Raw genomic sequence first — 16,334 nt, 5'->3', positions numbered from 1 at the left:
GACACATATTTTACCACACTAACAGGCCATTGAGAAACTCAAGGGATGGTCTGCAGCAGGGGTTGGCAAACTAGGTTCCGTGGGCCAGACGTGGCTCGCCACCTGTTTTTGCGAACAAAGCTTTACTGGAGCACAGACACGCCTATTCACTTACTTACTGCCTATGGCTGCTTTCGCAGCCAGAAATATTTACAGGCACGCCTCGTTTTACTGCGCCTCACAGATCCTGTGTTTTTTACAAATTGAGGGTTTGTGGCAACCCCGTGTTAGGCAGGTCTCTGGGTGCCATTTCAGCGGCTGACTCTGTCGCTGGTGATTTGTGCAGTCTGTCGAACTTCTTATCACTATAATTGTTCTGGTGATTGTGCTCAGTGATTATCATCTGCAGAAACCTCAGGTGATGGTCAGCACTTTTCAGAAATAAAGGTTTGTTGTTTTTTTTTTTTTTTTTGGTTTGGTAGCTCCATCCTCAATTTTGTCATTTTCCAGTATTCATATTACTGTTCTTTTGGAAGGAAAGAAAATGAGCCTTTGGAGGAAATGTGCCCAAAGACACTCTAGGGCTATAGATTCCCCATTCCAAGCAAAGATCCCAAAAAGGATTTGGACTTGGGGTGGATCCCTGGATGCAGTGTTTTGTGTAAGCAACAAAGTATTTTCAAACGAACGCACGAGCACGCACTGTGGTTTTTTCTGACAGTAACAGAACATAAAAGCAACGTAACTTTAGTTTTAAAAAATTTTTTTTAATGTTTATTTTTGAGACAGAGAGAGACAGAGCACGAATGGGGGAGGGTCAGAGAGAGGGAGACACAGAATCCAAAACAGGCTCCAGGCTCTGAGCTGTCAGCACAGAGCCCGACGCGGGGCTCAAACTCTCGGACCGCGAGATCATGACCTGAGCCGAAGTCGGACGCTTAACCGACTGAGCCACCCAGGCGCCCCGAAAGCAACGTAACTTTTACGTCCACTGGAAAACCAAACAATTCATCTGACTTGACCGAACGCCGCAAGAGCTTTACGGCAGCAGCGGCCTGGGAGGGAATCGCAGTGACACTGAGGTGCACCTGTGCTGTCCGGCCCTTCGCTGAGAAAGTGCCGATCCCAGGCTACAGCTGAGCTTTCAATACGCTGGACACAAGAGTCTATTTAAATCTGAGGGAATGATAATGAAATGACATTAAAAATCCAGTTTCTGAGTTGCACAAGCCACATCCGGAGTGCCCCACAGCCAACACATGGCAGGGGCCACCATGGAGGGCACCGCTTGCGGGCAGTCCTCTTGGACGGCGCTGGAAGCACAGGATTTAAGTCATCGAGCTAAATTTACAGCCATCAAGTTCAGGTGACGCTCTCTCCTTCTACAGGCAGACAAGTTTATATAAGTTCCAATAATATGTTCCTCGCCCACTTGAACTTTTTAGGGTATGCGAATTCACCGTATTAATTGCAAACTCCAGGTTACTTAACAGAAGGTAACCATCACACCCACTGGGACTACTAATCAGTTTGGGATCCTGTTGATTTATTTGTTTACTTGACTGCCCCACCCCGCAGGGGACTGTAAACTCGGAAAGCTGGAACAGTGCTGGCTTCAGGTTCTGAGTTAGGGACCTGCTTGGCATGTGGTGGTGGGGAACTGATAAATATTCGTAAGATAAATGAAGAAATGAACCCTGGGCACAAAGCTGCCATATACAAGAGGCCACAGGGACAGATGAATGTCGATAAGGCACTGGGAAAAAGCACACGCGTAATCCTGTGGCAAAAGGTTTGCAAACTGCCAAGATTTGTATTTAAAGAAATTTTTTTTAACGTTTATTTTTTAATTTTGAGAGAGAGAGACAGAGCATCAGAGGGCGAGGAGCAGAGAGAGAGGGAGACACAGAACCCGACGCAGGCTCCAGGCTCTGAGCTGTCAGCACAGAGCCCGAAGTGGGGCTCGAACCCACAAACTGTGAGATCATGACCTGAGTCAAAGTCGGACGCTTCACCGACTGAGCCACCCAGGCGCCCCCAAAATTTCTATTTTAAAATAAGTTTGCTTTTTAAAAAACGATGACAAACAAAACAAAACAGCTGCCTGCATTTGGATTCTGGCCCGACCACATGTGGGTCTTGTGACCTTGGAAGGTCATTTTCCCTTCTGTGTGGAAGACCCCTCTTCCCTAAATGGGAATGGGGGGGAGGGGGAGAGGGGCACCCAGAGAGGGGAAGCAGCCCTCGGCACCACCCCCTCCTGGTGGCTACCTCTCCCCAGCATCCTCCTGCCAGCCCCTGGCCCAGCATCCGTCCTGCACCAGGGCCCCTGCGTGGGTCTCCCACAAAACTGGTGGCTCTGGGGTGGGGCCGTGCCTTTCTGTCTCGTTTCCTGACCCTCAGCACGGGTTACACACAAGAGACCGGCTGATCGGATGTGTAAGGGGTGGAGAATCTGAAAACCAGCAGAAGTAAAACAAATCTTGCTAAGCAGCACACGAACATGCTTGCCCTAAAAACTAGGAGTCAACAAAGTGTTCTTCAAGTTTTGAAATTAGAAATCATTCCACTGTTTGAATTAAAAGTTAGTTTTAGGTCCCTAAAGGTTATCCCTTCTTAAAAACTCAGGTCTCTTAATACGCTTCACTACCTTTTCCTCCCACAATCAGAAAATAACCAACCAGCTATTTGACCAACAGCAAAAAATCCAACCTGACTATAATAAAGTCTAGGAATAATAATAATAATAATAATAAAAAGAAATCAGTGTGGTATAATACGTAAAATCAAATGATTCCACTTCAGAGTTATCTCAGTACAGAAAATGACTAGGATATTAAGTATTAAGTATCTAATAAAATCAGGAAAAGCTCACAAACCAAAAAAAATCTGTTATTTGTATCTTAAAACTATAAAAAACGTCTTTTAGATGCAATAAAATTATCTTACTGCTAATGAGTCAGTATTTAAAGGACTAACTTAAATCTAAACACAACTACATTTTGTTTTTACCCGTTTGGTTCCTGTATTAAAGTGTCTAAATGCTGTCTGTGGTCAACACTGGCTCTTTTCTGGGCACACGCTGTAAAACAATGAATGTGTAGCCCAACCTACAGGTTGGGCGCTGTGGGTATGAATTTTCACTGGCTTTATTAAAGAGGGTTTGGAGAGAAAAGCAACACCCATTTTATTCCAACCGATTGAGTGTTCGTGCGGTTTATCTGCCCTGGATACACCCTAGGATCTGAAAAATCTTGTCCGGCATTTTAGTCATACGGACTATTAGTCACCTAGAAATATCGCCCCCACCCTTTCTTGACACGGGTCCCTGGAGGAGACTGTGACAGTTACAACTGTTTTGTTAGGGCGTAGCTGTGACAATATACATTTTAATTTAAAGTGTTCTGGTAAAGCTTAACATCCATTTTCTGTTCTCTCAATTATGAACAAAAAAACTTATATAACAAATGTTTTAAAATGCCAACTAAGAGTAAGTATACTGCTACCCTGATGCTTCTATTTTAATGAAATTATTATTAATTACCATGGTAATGGTGTTTTTCAGCTAAATTCGGCCCCCCAGTTTTGTGTAAACCACAAGCAGCACACTGTAATTATTAAAAGTGAGATCTCAGTACACACGGAAAACTTGTTGCCATTTTAAATCTTAAAGCCAAATGTCAACACACAGCCTGTTGAAATGCAAAATATTTCCTACTGTCCCACGGACCCGCTAACATCTCAGGAATTATGACCCCACAATAGATCTCGGCATCTCAAAGCACGACCGAGCAGGTTTCTCGCTGAGGCTTGCACTGCACCGCAAGAATGAACACAGCCCTTTCAAAGGAAGTTCTTTCTGCGATCGCTGTTGCATATTTGCAGCTCGTGTTGATTTTAGCCGAGCCCCCCCCCCGCACCCCCCTCCCCACCCGCCGAACCCCCGAGAACCCCTCGCAGCGCCCGGCAACAGCGAGGCAGCGGCAACTCCGCGGCCGGGCAAGTTGGCCCCGCGCTGCCGCCCGCCTCTCCTTCCCACCTCCGCCCAATACCTTCCCCGGGCAGTGACTTCACATCCTTTGACATCAGCACGGCTCGGGGAGGGGGAGGGGAGGGCCAGCAGACGGCAGAAAAACCAGCTTCGAACTCTGCGTGCCAGGCCTCGGTCGAGACTCGGATTCCGGGAGTAGTTGGTCCGACGCCGAACGGAGCCGCGGTGACACAGCCGAGCCCCCCCCCCCACCCCGCCCCCCGCGGGGTCGGCGGCCGGACGCAGCGGCTCGGCCGGCGGGGACTTCCTGCTCCTCTGATCCGAGGCACAATAGCCATTTATTAACTAGCCCCGGAAGGTTCCGATTCGGCGAGACACACAATAACTTACCCCGAATGTGGAGCAGGGCCACGGGCTGGAAGGGCCCGTTGGAGTTCGCCGCGTCCACCACCATCCTGCTGCCCGCTTTATTACATGTCCACATCTAGACTCCAGCGGGAGAGGCAGTGTACTCCTTAAGGCAAGAAAGCAGCCTCCATTTTAGTTTAAAAAAAAAAGACAAACTGAAGCTCTGCAGCTGGAGGGAACTGGCTGCCCCGTGATGTCAGCGGGCTCGGCGCGCGCTGATTGGCCGGAAGCTGCAACTTAAAATGACACTAAAAAAACTGCAATTGGAGAGAGCGCCCTGCTCGGCTGTCAGTGTGCGCGGACCCGGCGCGGCTCCGGGCTCCCGCGGCCTCGCTCCGCGCGGACCTTCGGCCCCCGGGGCCGGGCTCCGAGGCCGCCAGCCCCACCGGCCCCGGGGCCGACGTTCTGCGAGCGGGGAGGGCGAGCGGGCGGGCGGGGCGGGGGAGGGGGGCGCGGGAGCCCCAGTGCCAGCCGCCCCCGGGGGTCAGAGGTGCGCGGCCGCCCCTGCTCCCGGCTCCCCGCGCTCCGGCGCTCCCGGCTCCGGCCCACGGTTCCCGCGCCGGCACCCGGCTCCGTGATGTTCCAGCCAGGGGCTGGGCCAACATTATGCAACCCCCCGGTCGCCAGTGTGGGCTGGCGCTCAGCCTGTCCTACCAAGTTACGAGCCGAGCTGATCCCGGAACGCCCGCTTCTCTCCAGATCGAGCTCTCTTACTGGGAAAATTCAGTGAAAAAAATCATATGGACAAGGAAAGCCTCCTTAAACTGAACAGCTAGGAAGTGCTACAAATTAAGGGGGTTAAAAAGAGAAAGCCAGAAAATGAAATGCACTCTCCATTTATGTATGCTGAAGAGGTCAACACAGTAGGTACTTTTAAGTTTTTATTTAATTTTTTAAAGTTAATTTATTATTTTGAGAGAGAGAGAGAGCATGCAGGAGGATAAGTGGGAGAGGGGGAGAGAGAGAGAGAGAGAGAGAGAGAGAGAGAGAGAGAGAGAGAGAGAGAGAGAGACTCCTGAGCAGCCTCCACACGTGGGGCTTGAACTCACAAACCTGGAAATCATGACCTAAGCCAAAGTGGGATGCTCAACCGACTGAGCCACCCAGGCACCCCTTATATTTTTAGAGATTCAAGTTTAAAAATTTTAAACTAAAAAGGATATTTCACTTATTTTTATGGGACTAATTTCAGAGGCCATTATTTAGATCTTAGTTTCTTGGCTTCAAAAAGAGTCAATGTAAAAAGCTGTTCCAAGGAGAAAGACATCGTCTCTGGAGTATGAGGTGATTGAAGACATGACTCCCTAACAACAAGAAATATTACTACCAGCTCCAAGTAAAAACAAGCTATAAGAGAAACATCTGGCAGGGGTGCCTCAGTGGCTCAACCAAGAGTGTCCGGCTCTTGATTTCAACTCAGGTCATGATCTCACGGTTCGTGAATTTGAGCCCTGTGTCGGGTTCTGCGCTGGTGGCACGGAGCCTGCTTGGGGTTCTCGTTCTCTCTCTCTCTCTCTCTCTCTGCTTCCCTCCCCTGCTCATACTCTCTCTCTCTCTCTCAAAATAAATAAAAATAAACTTAAAAAAAAAATCTCTGGCAGGTACGACTGAAAAAAAACCTCCTCACTTCTTCACACACAACCAAGTCTGTCCAAACCACACCCATGTCCTCTCGCACAACTCCCTCCGCCCACCTGCCCCACTTGTGAACAAGAACGCAAAAGCCCTTTGGTTCCTAAACATAATTCACAATAGTAAGAAACCCCCAAGACACAGGTGGGGTTAGCAGTTACATCTGTGGGCTGGCCCTCGATCCATTTCAACGAGTGAGTGAACAGCTATGATCCTCCAGGAGTGTTTAGTAAGGCCCCCTCACCAGCAAGAACGCAGTCTTTACAATGTGCGTCGATATCGATCACAAAACTAAGTAAGTAAAGGCAAATCAGATCCCACCCCTGCCTCACTCTTCCCCGGAGCTGAAGGATGCTGCTAGCCTCCAGAGCTGGCCATGCGATTATTTATAACAAGCGACGGGTCCAGGCCTTCACCCCCTGTGCAGACAGCCGCACACCTGCCTGGTTCCTCTGCTGCTGAACAGCAGACACACTTTAGCAAAAGCTGCCTGTGCTTTGAGTCAGGTTAATGTGGAATTTAAATTCTGACTGCAGACCCTCTAGGTTGTCAGATCACCGGAGGGATGGCTCTCCCAGGATCATCACCACCTTCTCACCCAGGGAGCGATGCTGGATGAACTCAGACATGTGTGCAATTAGGAACGAGGTGTGCTTGGTAAAGGGGTCCAGAAGCAGATGCTTCCTGCGGATCTGCACTTTAAAACCAGACAGGGGCACCTGGGGGGCTCGGTCAGTTAAGCGTCCGACTCGATCTTGGCTCAGGTCGTGATCTCATGGTTCGTGGGTCTGAGCCCTGCGTGGAGCTCTGCGCTGATGGCATGGAATCTGCTTGGGATTCTCTCTCCCTGCTCCTCCCCTGCACACGCACAGACCCTCAAAATAAATTTAAAAAATTAAAAAAAGAGAGCTAAATAATCTCTTTAATATGAGACGAGAAGGGGAAATGTGCCCGTCCCAAGACTGTGCTGATGAGCCTAACGTGAAGAAATAAGGGGGAAAGACTCCTAGAATCTTTACATAAAGTATACAGATGAGACGTCAATGAAAAAGGGAAGACATTTCCTTGATGTAGTTTTCCTAATGATCTCAGATCAAAGGATCTCAGCTCTATTAGTGATTTCCCCCATGCTCTTTTGAAGCCTTGTACACATGAAGTAATTCCTTAAAGAACGCCAGGACTGTGATCTGGAAATCACCAAGGAAACACACCCTAAATACAAACAAGCAAACAAATAAGTAATACGGGGAGAGGAAAAAACACCTGAGTAAGTATCCAGAGGGCATGTCCTGGGCCGGAAGCCTAAATACTATACACATGCTGGTGTTAATTTTTCCCCAGGCTGATTTATAGGTTTAAAGCAATTCCAGTCAGCATTTGGTTGGGTCTCTATTTTTCTGACACATTTTTTCTTGACAAAGCGATTCTACAGTTGAAACATAAAAAGCAAGAGGATGAGATTACTTCTGAGGACGGCTAGTCTTACCCACTGTAAAGCTTGGGAATTAATGCTGGTGTGATGGGGGCCTAAGAGGTCAGCGAGGCGGAGGCAACAGCCCCCAAGGCAGTGAGCACAGACACCCCAGTGTATCCTGTGACAAAGATGAATCTCGAGTCAGCGGGAAGGGGAAGATTAGCTGCATGACGGGTTGGCTATGTGGGGATCAGTCCGTTTAAGTCTTCCCATAAATAAAATAAAATCTGAGGTCAGTTCAATAAGAAACAAACCCAAATCCTTCCCTCTCCGCAACCCCCACAGCTTTCAGAAAGGAAGTGAATATGAAAAGAAAAGGACATTTAGGGGCACCTGGGTGGCTCAGTTGGTTGAGCATCTGACTCTTGATTTCAGCTTAGGTCATGATCCCAGGGTCGTGGGATCGAGTCCCATGTCAGGCTCCATGCTGAATGTGGAGCCTGCTTAAGGTTCTCTCTCTGCCCCTCCCCCGCACACACCCACTCTCTTGCTCAAAATAAAGAAAATACATTTTAAAAAGGACATTTAAAAACAATGGGCAAACCCTGAATGGATACTGTTCACATTTAAAAATTTACAAATTTCTGTATGTTCCCCTCAAAAAACCAGAGGAAATATAAATGCCATAAACACGGGGAGTTAATAATCAACTACAGTTAATTATAAAAAAAACAACAACAAAAAACCAGGGCCTCGATGCTGTAAAGAACCACAACTGATCAATAATTGTATGAAAAAGTATTTCCTTGCCTATTAAATCAGGAATCATTTAAAAAAAATGATAACTACTCAATACTGGTAGAGGCATGTTGTGACCCTGCCAACAAATCTATAAACTGTTTTGATCCTTTTGGAAAATAACCTGGCAATATGGATCAAGAGTCTTCAGGTAATTTTGCCCCTGGGAATCTATTCTAGAGATGTGTCTATTCCAGACATGTCGTAGCGGGGTGCGCATCACATGTTAAAATTTTTAAAAAACCGCTAAGACGCACATGATGTGAAATTTACCGTCTTAACCACTTTCACTCCCGACGCTCAGCTCGTGTGGTTTTAAGCACATTTACACCGTTTTGCAGCCGTCGCCACCGTCCATCCACAGAGCTTCATCCTGCAAAACTGGTACTGTCCGCAGTAAACACTAACTCCCACCCCCACCCCCGGCACCCCCCGTCCTAGTCTCTGTGACTCTGACGACCCCAGGCACCTCCTCCAAGCGGGATCATGCACGTGTGTCCTTCTGTGACGGGTGTACTTCGCTCTGTAACGTCCTCGAGGTCCATCCATGTGGCGGCGGGCGTCAGCGCCTCCCCCCTTTGTACGGCTGTATGATATTCCGCTGCGTGACCGGACCGCGTGTCGTCCGTCCCGTCCATCCACGGGTGCACACGCTGGGCTGCCTCTGCCTCCGGGCTAGTGTGAATAAAGCCGCTGTAATGCGGGTGTGCAAGGATCTATCTTAAGTCCCTGCTTTCAGTTCCTTGGGGTGCACACCCAGAAGTGGGATTGCTGGAACTTATGGTGTTTCTGCGTTTAACTTTCTGAGGAACCTCCATGCTTTTTCTCACAGCAGCGGCACCAAGCCTGTTACATTCCCACCAAAAGTGCACGAGGGCTCCAGTTTCCCCACATCCTCACCAGCACTTGTTATTTTCTGTTGTTTGTTTTGTTCCTTTGACAGCAGCCACACTAACAGATGTGGAGTAGTATCTCACTGTGATTCTGATTAGCGTTTTCCTAACGATTAGTGATGCTGATCATGTTTTCACGTGTTTACTGACCATTTGTGTATCTTTTTCGGAGATCTGTCTATTCGAGTCCTTTTTCCGTTTTTAAATCGGGTTTTCTTGTTGTTGAGTTGGAGGAATTCTTTGTAAATTCTGGATATTAATCTGTTATCAGATGAACGATTTCCAATTTTTTTCCCATCCTGTGGGTTGCCTTTTCACTTTGTTGACTATTTTTTGATGCACAGAAATTTTATTTTTTGCTTCATCAAACAATTTTAATCAAGTTAATGGTAAGCTGTAAAAGTGCAATTGCATGAAGAGCCCATATTATACATGTTTAAATTATTTTCCATGGTCTTTACTTGTCAGGTGTTGAACGTGGGACCCACTCTCGAATCTTCTTTCTAGTGGTAGAATAAGGTACATTGTCTGGAGCGCCACTCATATTGAACTTATGGTTTGTCCAAATGAATTTACGAGCAGTAGGTGGTTCTGTTGTTGGAGGATCATCGGTCACAGAGCGAGGCCAACAATGCCATTCAGGAGACACCCGTCCACATCCCAAAATGTGTTCTGGCCATTCATTTCAGTAGTATACGTAACCCACTGGTGACGGCCAAAAAACGGATTGTTGTCCTCATAGTATTTGTTTCCATATTTGTCTCCCCCCACTAATGTACCAACCCTCACATCGTTTGCCCTGAAGAAAATTCTAGATAGCTGTGGAGGCTGCCGTGGCCGCTGACCTGCTGCAGCCTGTGTTTCAGGACCCACGAGAACTACATCGTGTCCTGTGGGCCCAGCCTCCCGGGTGCGACGCTCAAAATGCACTTGGCAGCGTGGAACCGACCACAAAAGATTCCCCACTAAATTTTGATGTAGTCCAACTTAACTTTTATTTTTGTTGCCTGTGCTTCTGGCGTCATTTAGAAGAAATCAGTAGCAAGTTCAAGGGCATGAAGCTTTTCCTCTGTGTTTTCCTCTAATGGTTTATGGTCTTAGCTCTTCTATTTAGGTCTCTGATCCACTTTGAGTTACCTTTTGTGCATGGTGTGAGGTAAGGGTCTAACTTCACTCTTTGCATTTGGATATCCAGTTAATCTAGGGCCATTTGTTGGAAAGACTGTCCTTTCCCCACTCAATAGGGAAAACCATTCAACCATCTATGGGAGGGTTGGTGTCCAGGCTCTCTAGTCTCCTCGATATTGGTGAATATACCTGTCTTTATGCTGGCACCACACTGTTCTGGTTACTTTGCAGAAAGTTTTGAAACCAGGAAATTTAAGACCTCCAAGTGTGTTCTTCTTTCTCAAGACTGCTTTGGCCATTGGGGGTCCCTGCAGATTCCATGCAAATTTTAGAATGGATGTTCCTATTTCTGGAGAAAAATACGATTAGGATTTTGATAAGGATTGCACCGAATCTGTAGGTCTCCTTGGTCAGTACTGACGTCCTAACAATGCTGCCTTCCAACCTATGAACACAGGGGTCTTTCCATCTACTCGTGTTGTCATCAGCGCCTTTTGGCAACGTTTTGTTGTTTTCAGTGTACTAGTTTTTTATCTCCTTGGTTAATTCCTAATAACTTTTTTTGAGAGCATCACATTTTTGTGATTCTAAAATACTAGAAACTACCTTAACGTCAAAGGGATTTTCCCACACAATGAAACATTAGACATCCATCAAAAATAGTTATAAATATGTAAAATGAAAATAAGTGAATAGGGGAGTGTATAACTTTTCAGAAATAGTATGATCATAAAATGAAACACTCCCAAAATATGAACCACAGTCACTGTTGAGTGTTACGACAGTGGGTGGCTTTTCTTTCTGAAGTGTCTGTATCTCTCTCAGCATTGATGAAATAAGCACATACTACTATGATAAAAGTTAAACATGATGGTTTTTAAAAAGACGCATAGGTTAAGTTAGCACAGGGGGAAACCCTTAATGAATGCCGCTCGTTGGCTTGTAGGCTAAGAACAGAGAATGGGCTGTGATGAGCACCCAGGAAATACGATCCCGAAGGTTTCTTCCTTGTGCTGTGTAAAGGAGCTCCTGTACGTAAAACACACAAACAAAAATTGGCCTAAATCAGGCAAGACAAACTGAACCGACAAACTAGAGGCTGTGGACTCCCTCCCGGTCTCAAAGAATGAGTCACGGACTAGTTAATTTTACCACCATCTCTGCCACTTCTGCACCGAATCTATACGCTCACTACAACTACCAGGGTTCAGCCTGTCTCTGGAGCACCGTCTTCGCTCCGGAGACCAGCCCAGGAGAGGCTCCGAATGCAGCCACGCCCCTGGCACCGCGACCAACTTGTCGCCACCCTGACTACCCCAGGATGGTTCTCATCTCACCCGGAAAAAGGGGTATACGTGATCCTCTACCTCCTCGGGTGTCAGGAGGTGCCAGTGTCACAGACGGAGCAGACTACGTGATGGGCTCGGGAGGGACTGGCTCCAGCCATTCTGCCTGAAAGCCGCGCACACCGCAGCACTCCAAGATCATGGCCTTTACCAACAATGCTTCGGAAAGATCCCCGGGCTGCAGGGCCGATAGGGGATCTCTGCGACACTGCCCACCCCCGCTCCAGAAGCCTTCCTACCCCCTCCCTGGGCCACAGGCTCCCTCCCCCCGCCAGCCCCTGGACGGTGCCTGGCAAACGGCAGGTGCATCAGCGAACACCCCAAATGACGGACGACTCAAGCAGTAACACCAATTCTGTTCTGATCCTATAAACCCCTTTCCTGCTCCTTGAACCTCTTCCCTGTAGTACATAACTAGGACGGGCACGCCATCTAGTCACCCGGATGGTAACACTTCCCATCCCCCGGGTGCACAATCCGGGTCTCCCGCTGCCCCCTCCTGCAGCACCTGTGAGGGGTCGACCTGCCCTCCATGCCCCCCACGACGGCCTCCCTACTGGTCTCTAACTCTCCCTCCACCACCCAACCCCGCCCTCCCTGCTGCTACAGCCCCGGGGGGGAGGCGGGGGGGGGGGAAGGGCCTGAGCTAATGCCCACGGAGGAAGGGCACCTTTCTGGGTGCACACAGCCCTCCTCCGTGCGCCCTCCCATCAGAGATGCCAGTGCAAACATCTTTGTGTGGTACAAAAATGAAGGTTAAAAAAAACAACAACAACCCGAATTACTCTTTTTATTCTCTGGTCCCTCTGTCGCTTTGTTTTGGTCTTTATTTAAAAACAAACTGCCTGTAAATACATCCCACTGATTTTATTTCTGCTTTAGCAATTCTGAATAAAACTTTCCAGTTTTCATTTCTAAATTTAGCTTAAGGTTTTATTTTTCATCTCCCAGGCAATTTTGCAGGCAAATTAAATATGCTCATATTTTAGTCAAGAAGTTTTACAGTTTTCTTTCATTGAAAAGCAAGTTGTTTTTGAACCTCGAGAACGGCGGTGTCGCACGGCATGGCCGTTGTGCTGGCCGGCACTATTTTTTTTTTTTTTTTTTTTTTAAACTGGAAGCTGTAGGAGCGCGGATGATGTACGTTTCGTTGGGCAAGAGAGCTAACCTAAAACAGTTGGCTTCACTTAGAGTTTAAAATAGACTTTTTCCTTAGGCAGATCAAAGATACCTAGCATTCAGCTGTGTTCAAAGGTTGCCAGGGAACTTCTGCTTGCCAACACCAAGGACAAAGGGGCAGGCGCCGGTCGCCCTGTCCATGGGAGCGAGTGCTGTGAGTGGACAGCGTGGACGGGCTGGTCCCCGGGCACGGCCAGCAGGGGGACGTGGAGGAGCCCAGGGAAAGCTCATCCCGAGCACTTGCTGTCACTGTTCCCACAGCTGGGCCGGGAACCTTTAGAGCCAGAACAGGTGCTCACAGAAGACAGGGCACCCACCCCGGGTGCCTCCAGCATGCACGATAGATTAAGGTGCTCTCACGTCAGCTCTTAAGAGCAAACCTCCTTGTACACAGAAGAGCCGGCGGGGAGTTGGGGGTGTGTGTGTGAGCCTGGACTGGTCTCCTCATGAGAGGGGACGTCACCGCAGCTCTCTGGAAACTGAAGAAGCGAGGAAGGAGTGGGCAGAGGGCTCGAAGGCCCTTCCGTTCCTTTCGTAAAGTGTGTCTCCTGCATCCTTGGCAGACGCTGGCCTGGGCAGCAGCACAGCTCTGCCCTTGGTGACACGCTGCACAAGAGGAACACGGGTGGACAGTGAAGTTAACACGTGCAGCGTGTTCTGCAACCCGAGTGTCCACCAGCGGACAGATGGACGCACAAACTGTGGTCTAGCCATTCGATGGAGCGTATTCAGCCTTGAAAAGGAAGACTGAGCCTGGGTGGCTCGGTCGGGTAAGGGTCCGACGATTTCAGCTCAGGTCATGATCTCACAACGCATGAGATCGAGCCCCGCGTCGGGCTCTGCGCTGACAGCATGGAGCCTGCTTGGGATTCTCTCTCTCTCCCTCAAAATAAATAAACTTTAGGAAAAAACCCCAAGAGGGGCGCCTGGGTGGCTCAGTCGGTTAAGTGTCCGACTTCAGTTCAGGTCACGATCTCGCGGTCTGTGAGTTCGAGCCCCGCGTCGGGCTCTGGGCTGATGGCTCGGAGCCTGGAGCCTGTTTCCGATTCTGTGTCTCCCTCTCTCTCTGCCCCTCCCCCGTTCATGCTCTGTCTCTCTCTGTCCCCAAAAAAATAAATAAACGTTGAAAAAAAAATTAAAAAAAAAAACAACACAACAAACCCAAGAAACAGAAGGAGAAACCCTGTCACAGGCTACAACATGGATGACCCCTGAGGACACCAGGCTGAGAGAGAGAAGCCAGACCCAGCAGGACCAATTCTGTATGATTCACTTCCCGGAGGGGTTGAAATCCTAGGGCCAGAAGTAGAAGGCAGTTGCGGGGCTGGGGGAGGGCAGTGGGAGGCACGGGTGAGCAGGGGCAGGTCCAGACGGGGATGAGGAGAGGGAGGTGTGGGCGCACAGCACCACGGGCACATTTAATGCCACCGAAAGGGTCACTTGTGAGTGGTTAAAACGACAAATACCATGCTATAGACTATTTTGCCACGATCAATAAAAAAAGAGAGAAGGCAGAGGCCTGGGCCAGGGTGGTTCAGGACACAACGGAGCAGGAAGACACGGCGGGGCGCGGTGGCTGCCTCTGGGGAAGGCAGAGACGGGGGAGAGCCAGCGTCTAGGGCCGCGAGGGACCGGACGGAGGATGGGAACACCCAGGGAATGGCATGTGCGTGTGCGCACGTATGTGTGTGTGTGCGCGTTGGTCGTGAGCCGAGTGTGAGGTGCTGTGGGAAACCCGGGCGGGGAAGGCCTGAGCCAGACTAAGTGGGAGGTGACAGCTGGAAAAAGACTCCCAGGCTCTTCTCCGAGGGGGTGGCCAGAGCACAGGGGGCAGGGGCCAGACCGACCCCGGCGGCGACAGCCAGGCCCGAGGCCCGAGGAGGGCGGACAGCGGGGTGTCTGAGAAGGGCCGGGCCGGCTGACGTGGCACCAGCTCTCGGTCACGCGCGAGGGTGGCCGTGGTGGCGCGTCTGCGGCCCAGCCGCTGACGGAATGTGGCCACGCGGGGCCTGAGTGCGAAAAGCGTGGTGGATTGTGGGTCAGCTGGCTCCCTGAGGGCCAGGGCCGCCTTTGGTCATCGTCATTTCCCTGACCACCTCCCCGTACTCTGGACAACCCAGACGGTCAGGAAATATTTGCTGTGAGCTGGCGTCTGCCTCGCCGCGCCTGGGCCATCTCCTCTGCTACTGTGGGCCACCAGGAGCAGACGCAGAAACCCAAGCACGTGGCAGGAGACAGGACTGATGGGGGCAGTTTCTCAACCCACCAGAAATAGGGCAGGCACTCTGGCACCGTCTCACTCTCCATGGTCGTGTTCTTCGACTAATGGCCACGGGGCAAGCTCCCTCTAAATACACGCACGGTTCATCTCTAGGCAGTAAAAGCGACCCGCCTGTACGGCAAAGTTTTCAGTTGTATCAGAAACTGAACTGCTTTGAATACGGCTGAAGTATTGAATTTTCACACAAGGAAGGCAAGAAATAGAAGCTTTTCACTGCAGTTCAAAAGCCAAGTTTTAAGAATTAACGTAAATTCTCCCAACAACAGCGTAACAACTTCTTTCACAAAAGGCCAAGCGCTTAGCAACTCAAAATTTCTGCCCCAAGGTCTCAATTGCGGCGAAGTCCCAGTTGCTTCTCTAGGACTTGACCACTTCTCCCAGGCTCTTACAAGCTGCTTGATCGATTTACTCCTCCGACACGGCAGTCAAAACATCTCCCTTCACTCGGCATCTGAACACTTTTACCTTCCAGACCAAAAATGGTCAAGGAAGGGACTAACTCAGGGAAATCTCTGAATGGAAAGGCCCGAAGTCTACATTCAGCCTCACTGTTAAATGAATAAAAACAGGAAATGCTATTCTCCACGTAACAAACGACTCAAGATTTTAAACGACCCCAGTATTGAAAAGGTGCAATGGGACAGACATCTCATCCGCTCTGGGTAGAGCGTGTCTGGGGCCACAGCATCTGGGCGGTTATCACATAGGCTTCGGTCCAATACCTCCTTTCTCTGCGTCCAGCTTCAGAAAAGTTTCAAAGACACGGACAATGAAAAATTTATATTATGGCGCAAAACCTGTAATGGCTGAAAACCTAGGATCACCACCGAGTAATAAACGGTTTTTAAAAAACCCCGCTTCCTTGGTATGCCTGGGCGCCTCGGTTGGCTGAGCGTCGGACTCTTGATTTCAGCTCAGGTCATGATCTCACAGTTCGTGTGATTGAGCCCCATGTCGGGCTCTGTGCTGACAGTGTGAGCCTGCTTAGGATTCTCTCTCTTTCTCTCTGCCCCTCCCCTGTGTGCGTCCTCTCTCTCTAAATAAAGAAACATTGAAAAAAAATCCTGCTTCTATTTCCATCAAAGTCAGGAACAAGACCCACGTGCCCACTTGCACCACCACACGTAACGTCTTATGGGAATTTTCAGCCAACTCAAGAGGAAGACGCTGGAGGTATAAGAATTAGGAACAAAAGGGTGAGGTTATCTTTTTTTTTTTTTTTTTCCTTTTAGTAGGCTCTATGCCTAATGTAGGGCTTGAACTCACGACCCTGAGATCAAGAGCT

General features: G+C 49.2%; 1 protein-coding gene and 1 pseudogene across 7 annotated transcripts in view; both read right to left on the bottom strand.

Annotated features, from left to right (window-relative positions):
• The window catches only part of PPP2R5C (protein phosphatase 2 regulatory subunit B'gamma), a 130,602-nt gene that overhangs the window by 94,931 nt on the left and 19,337 nt on the right, over positions 1–16,334 (bottom strand). For 2 of the 7 annotated variants that reach the window (XM_030319993.2, XM_030319990.2), the window contains exon 1: positions 4,361–4,568. The exons of the other annotated variants lie outside the window; for them this stretch is intronic. In XM_030319993.2, the coding sequence (XP_030175853.1) occupies positions 4,361–4,454 (94 nt within the window). In that variant the 5' untranslated portion in view covers positions 4,455–4,568. Of the gene's footprint in view, positions 1–4,360; positions 4,569–16,334 lie in introns of those variants that run through there. 7 annotated transcript variants of the gene reach the window in all.
• On the bottom strand, positions 8,652–9,999 carry LOC115516874 (annotated as a pseudogene).

The sequence above is a fragment of the Lynx canadensis genome, chromosome B3 (assembly GCF_007474595.2).
Source record: "Lynx canadensis isolate LIC74 chromosome B3, mLynCan4.pri.v2, whole genome shotgun sequence".
In the NCBI taxonomy this organism is placed as follows: domain Eukaryota; kingdom Metazoa; phylum Chordata; class Mammalia; order Carnivora; family Felidae; genus Lynx; species Lynx canadensis.
This window is presented reverse-complemented; position numbering and strand designations above follow the sequence as displayed.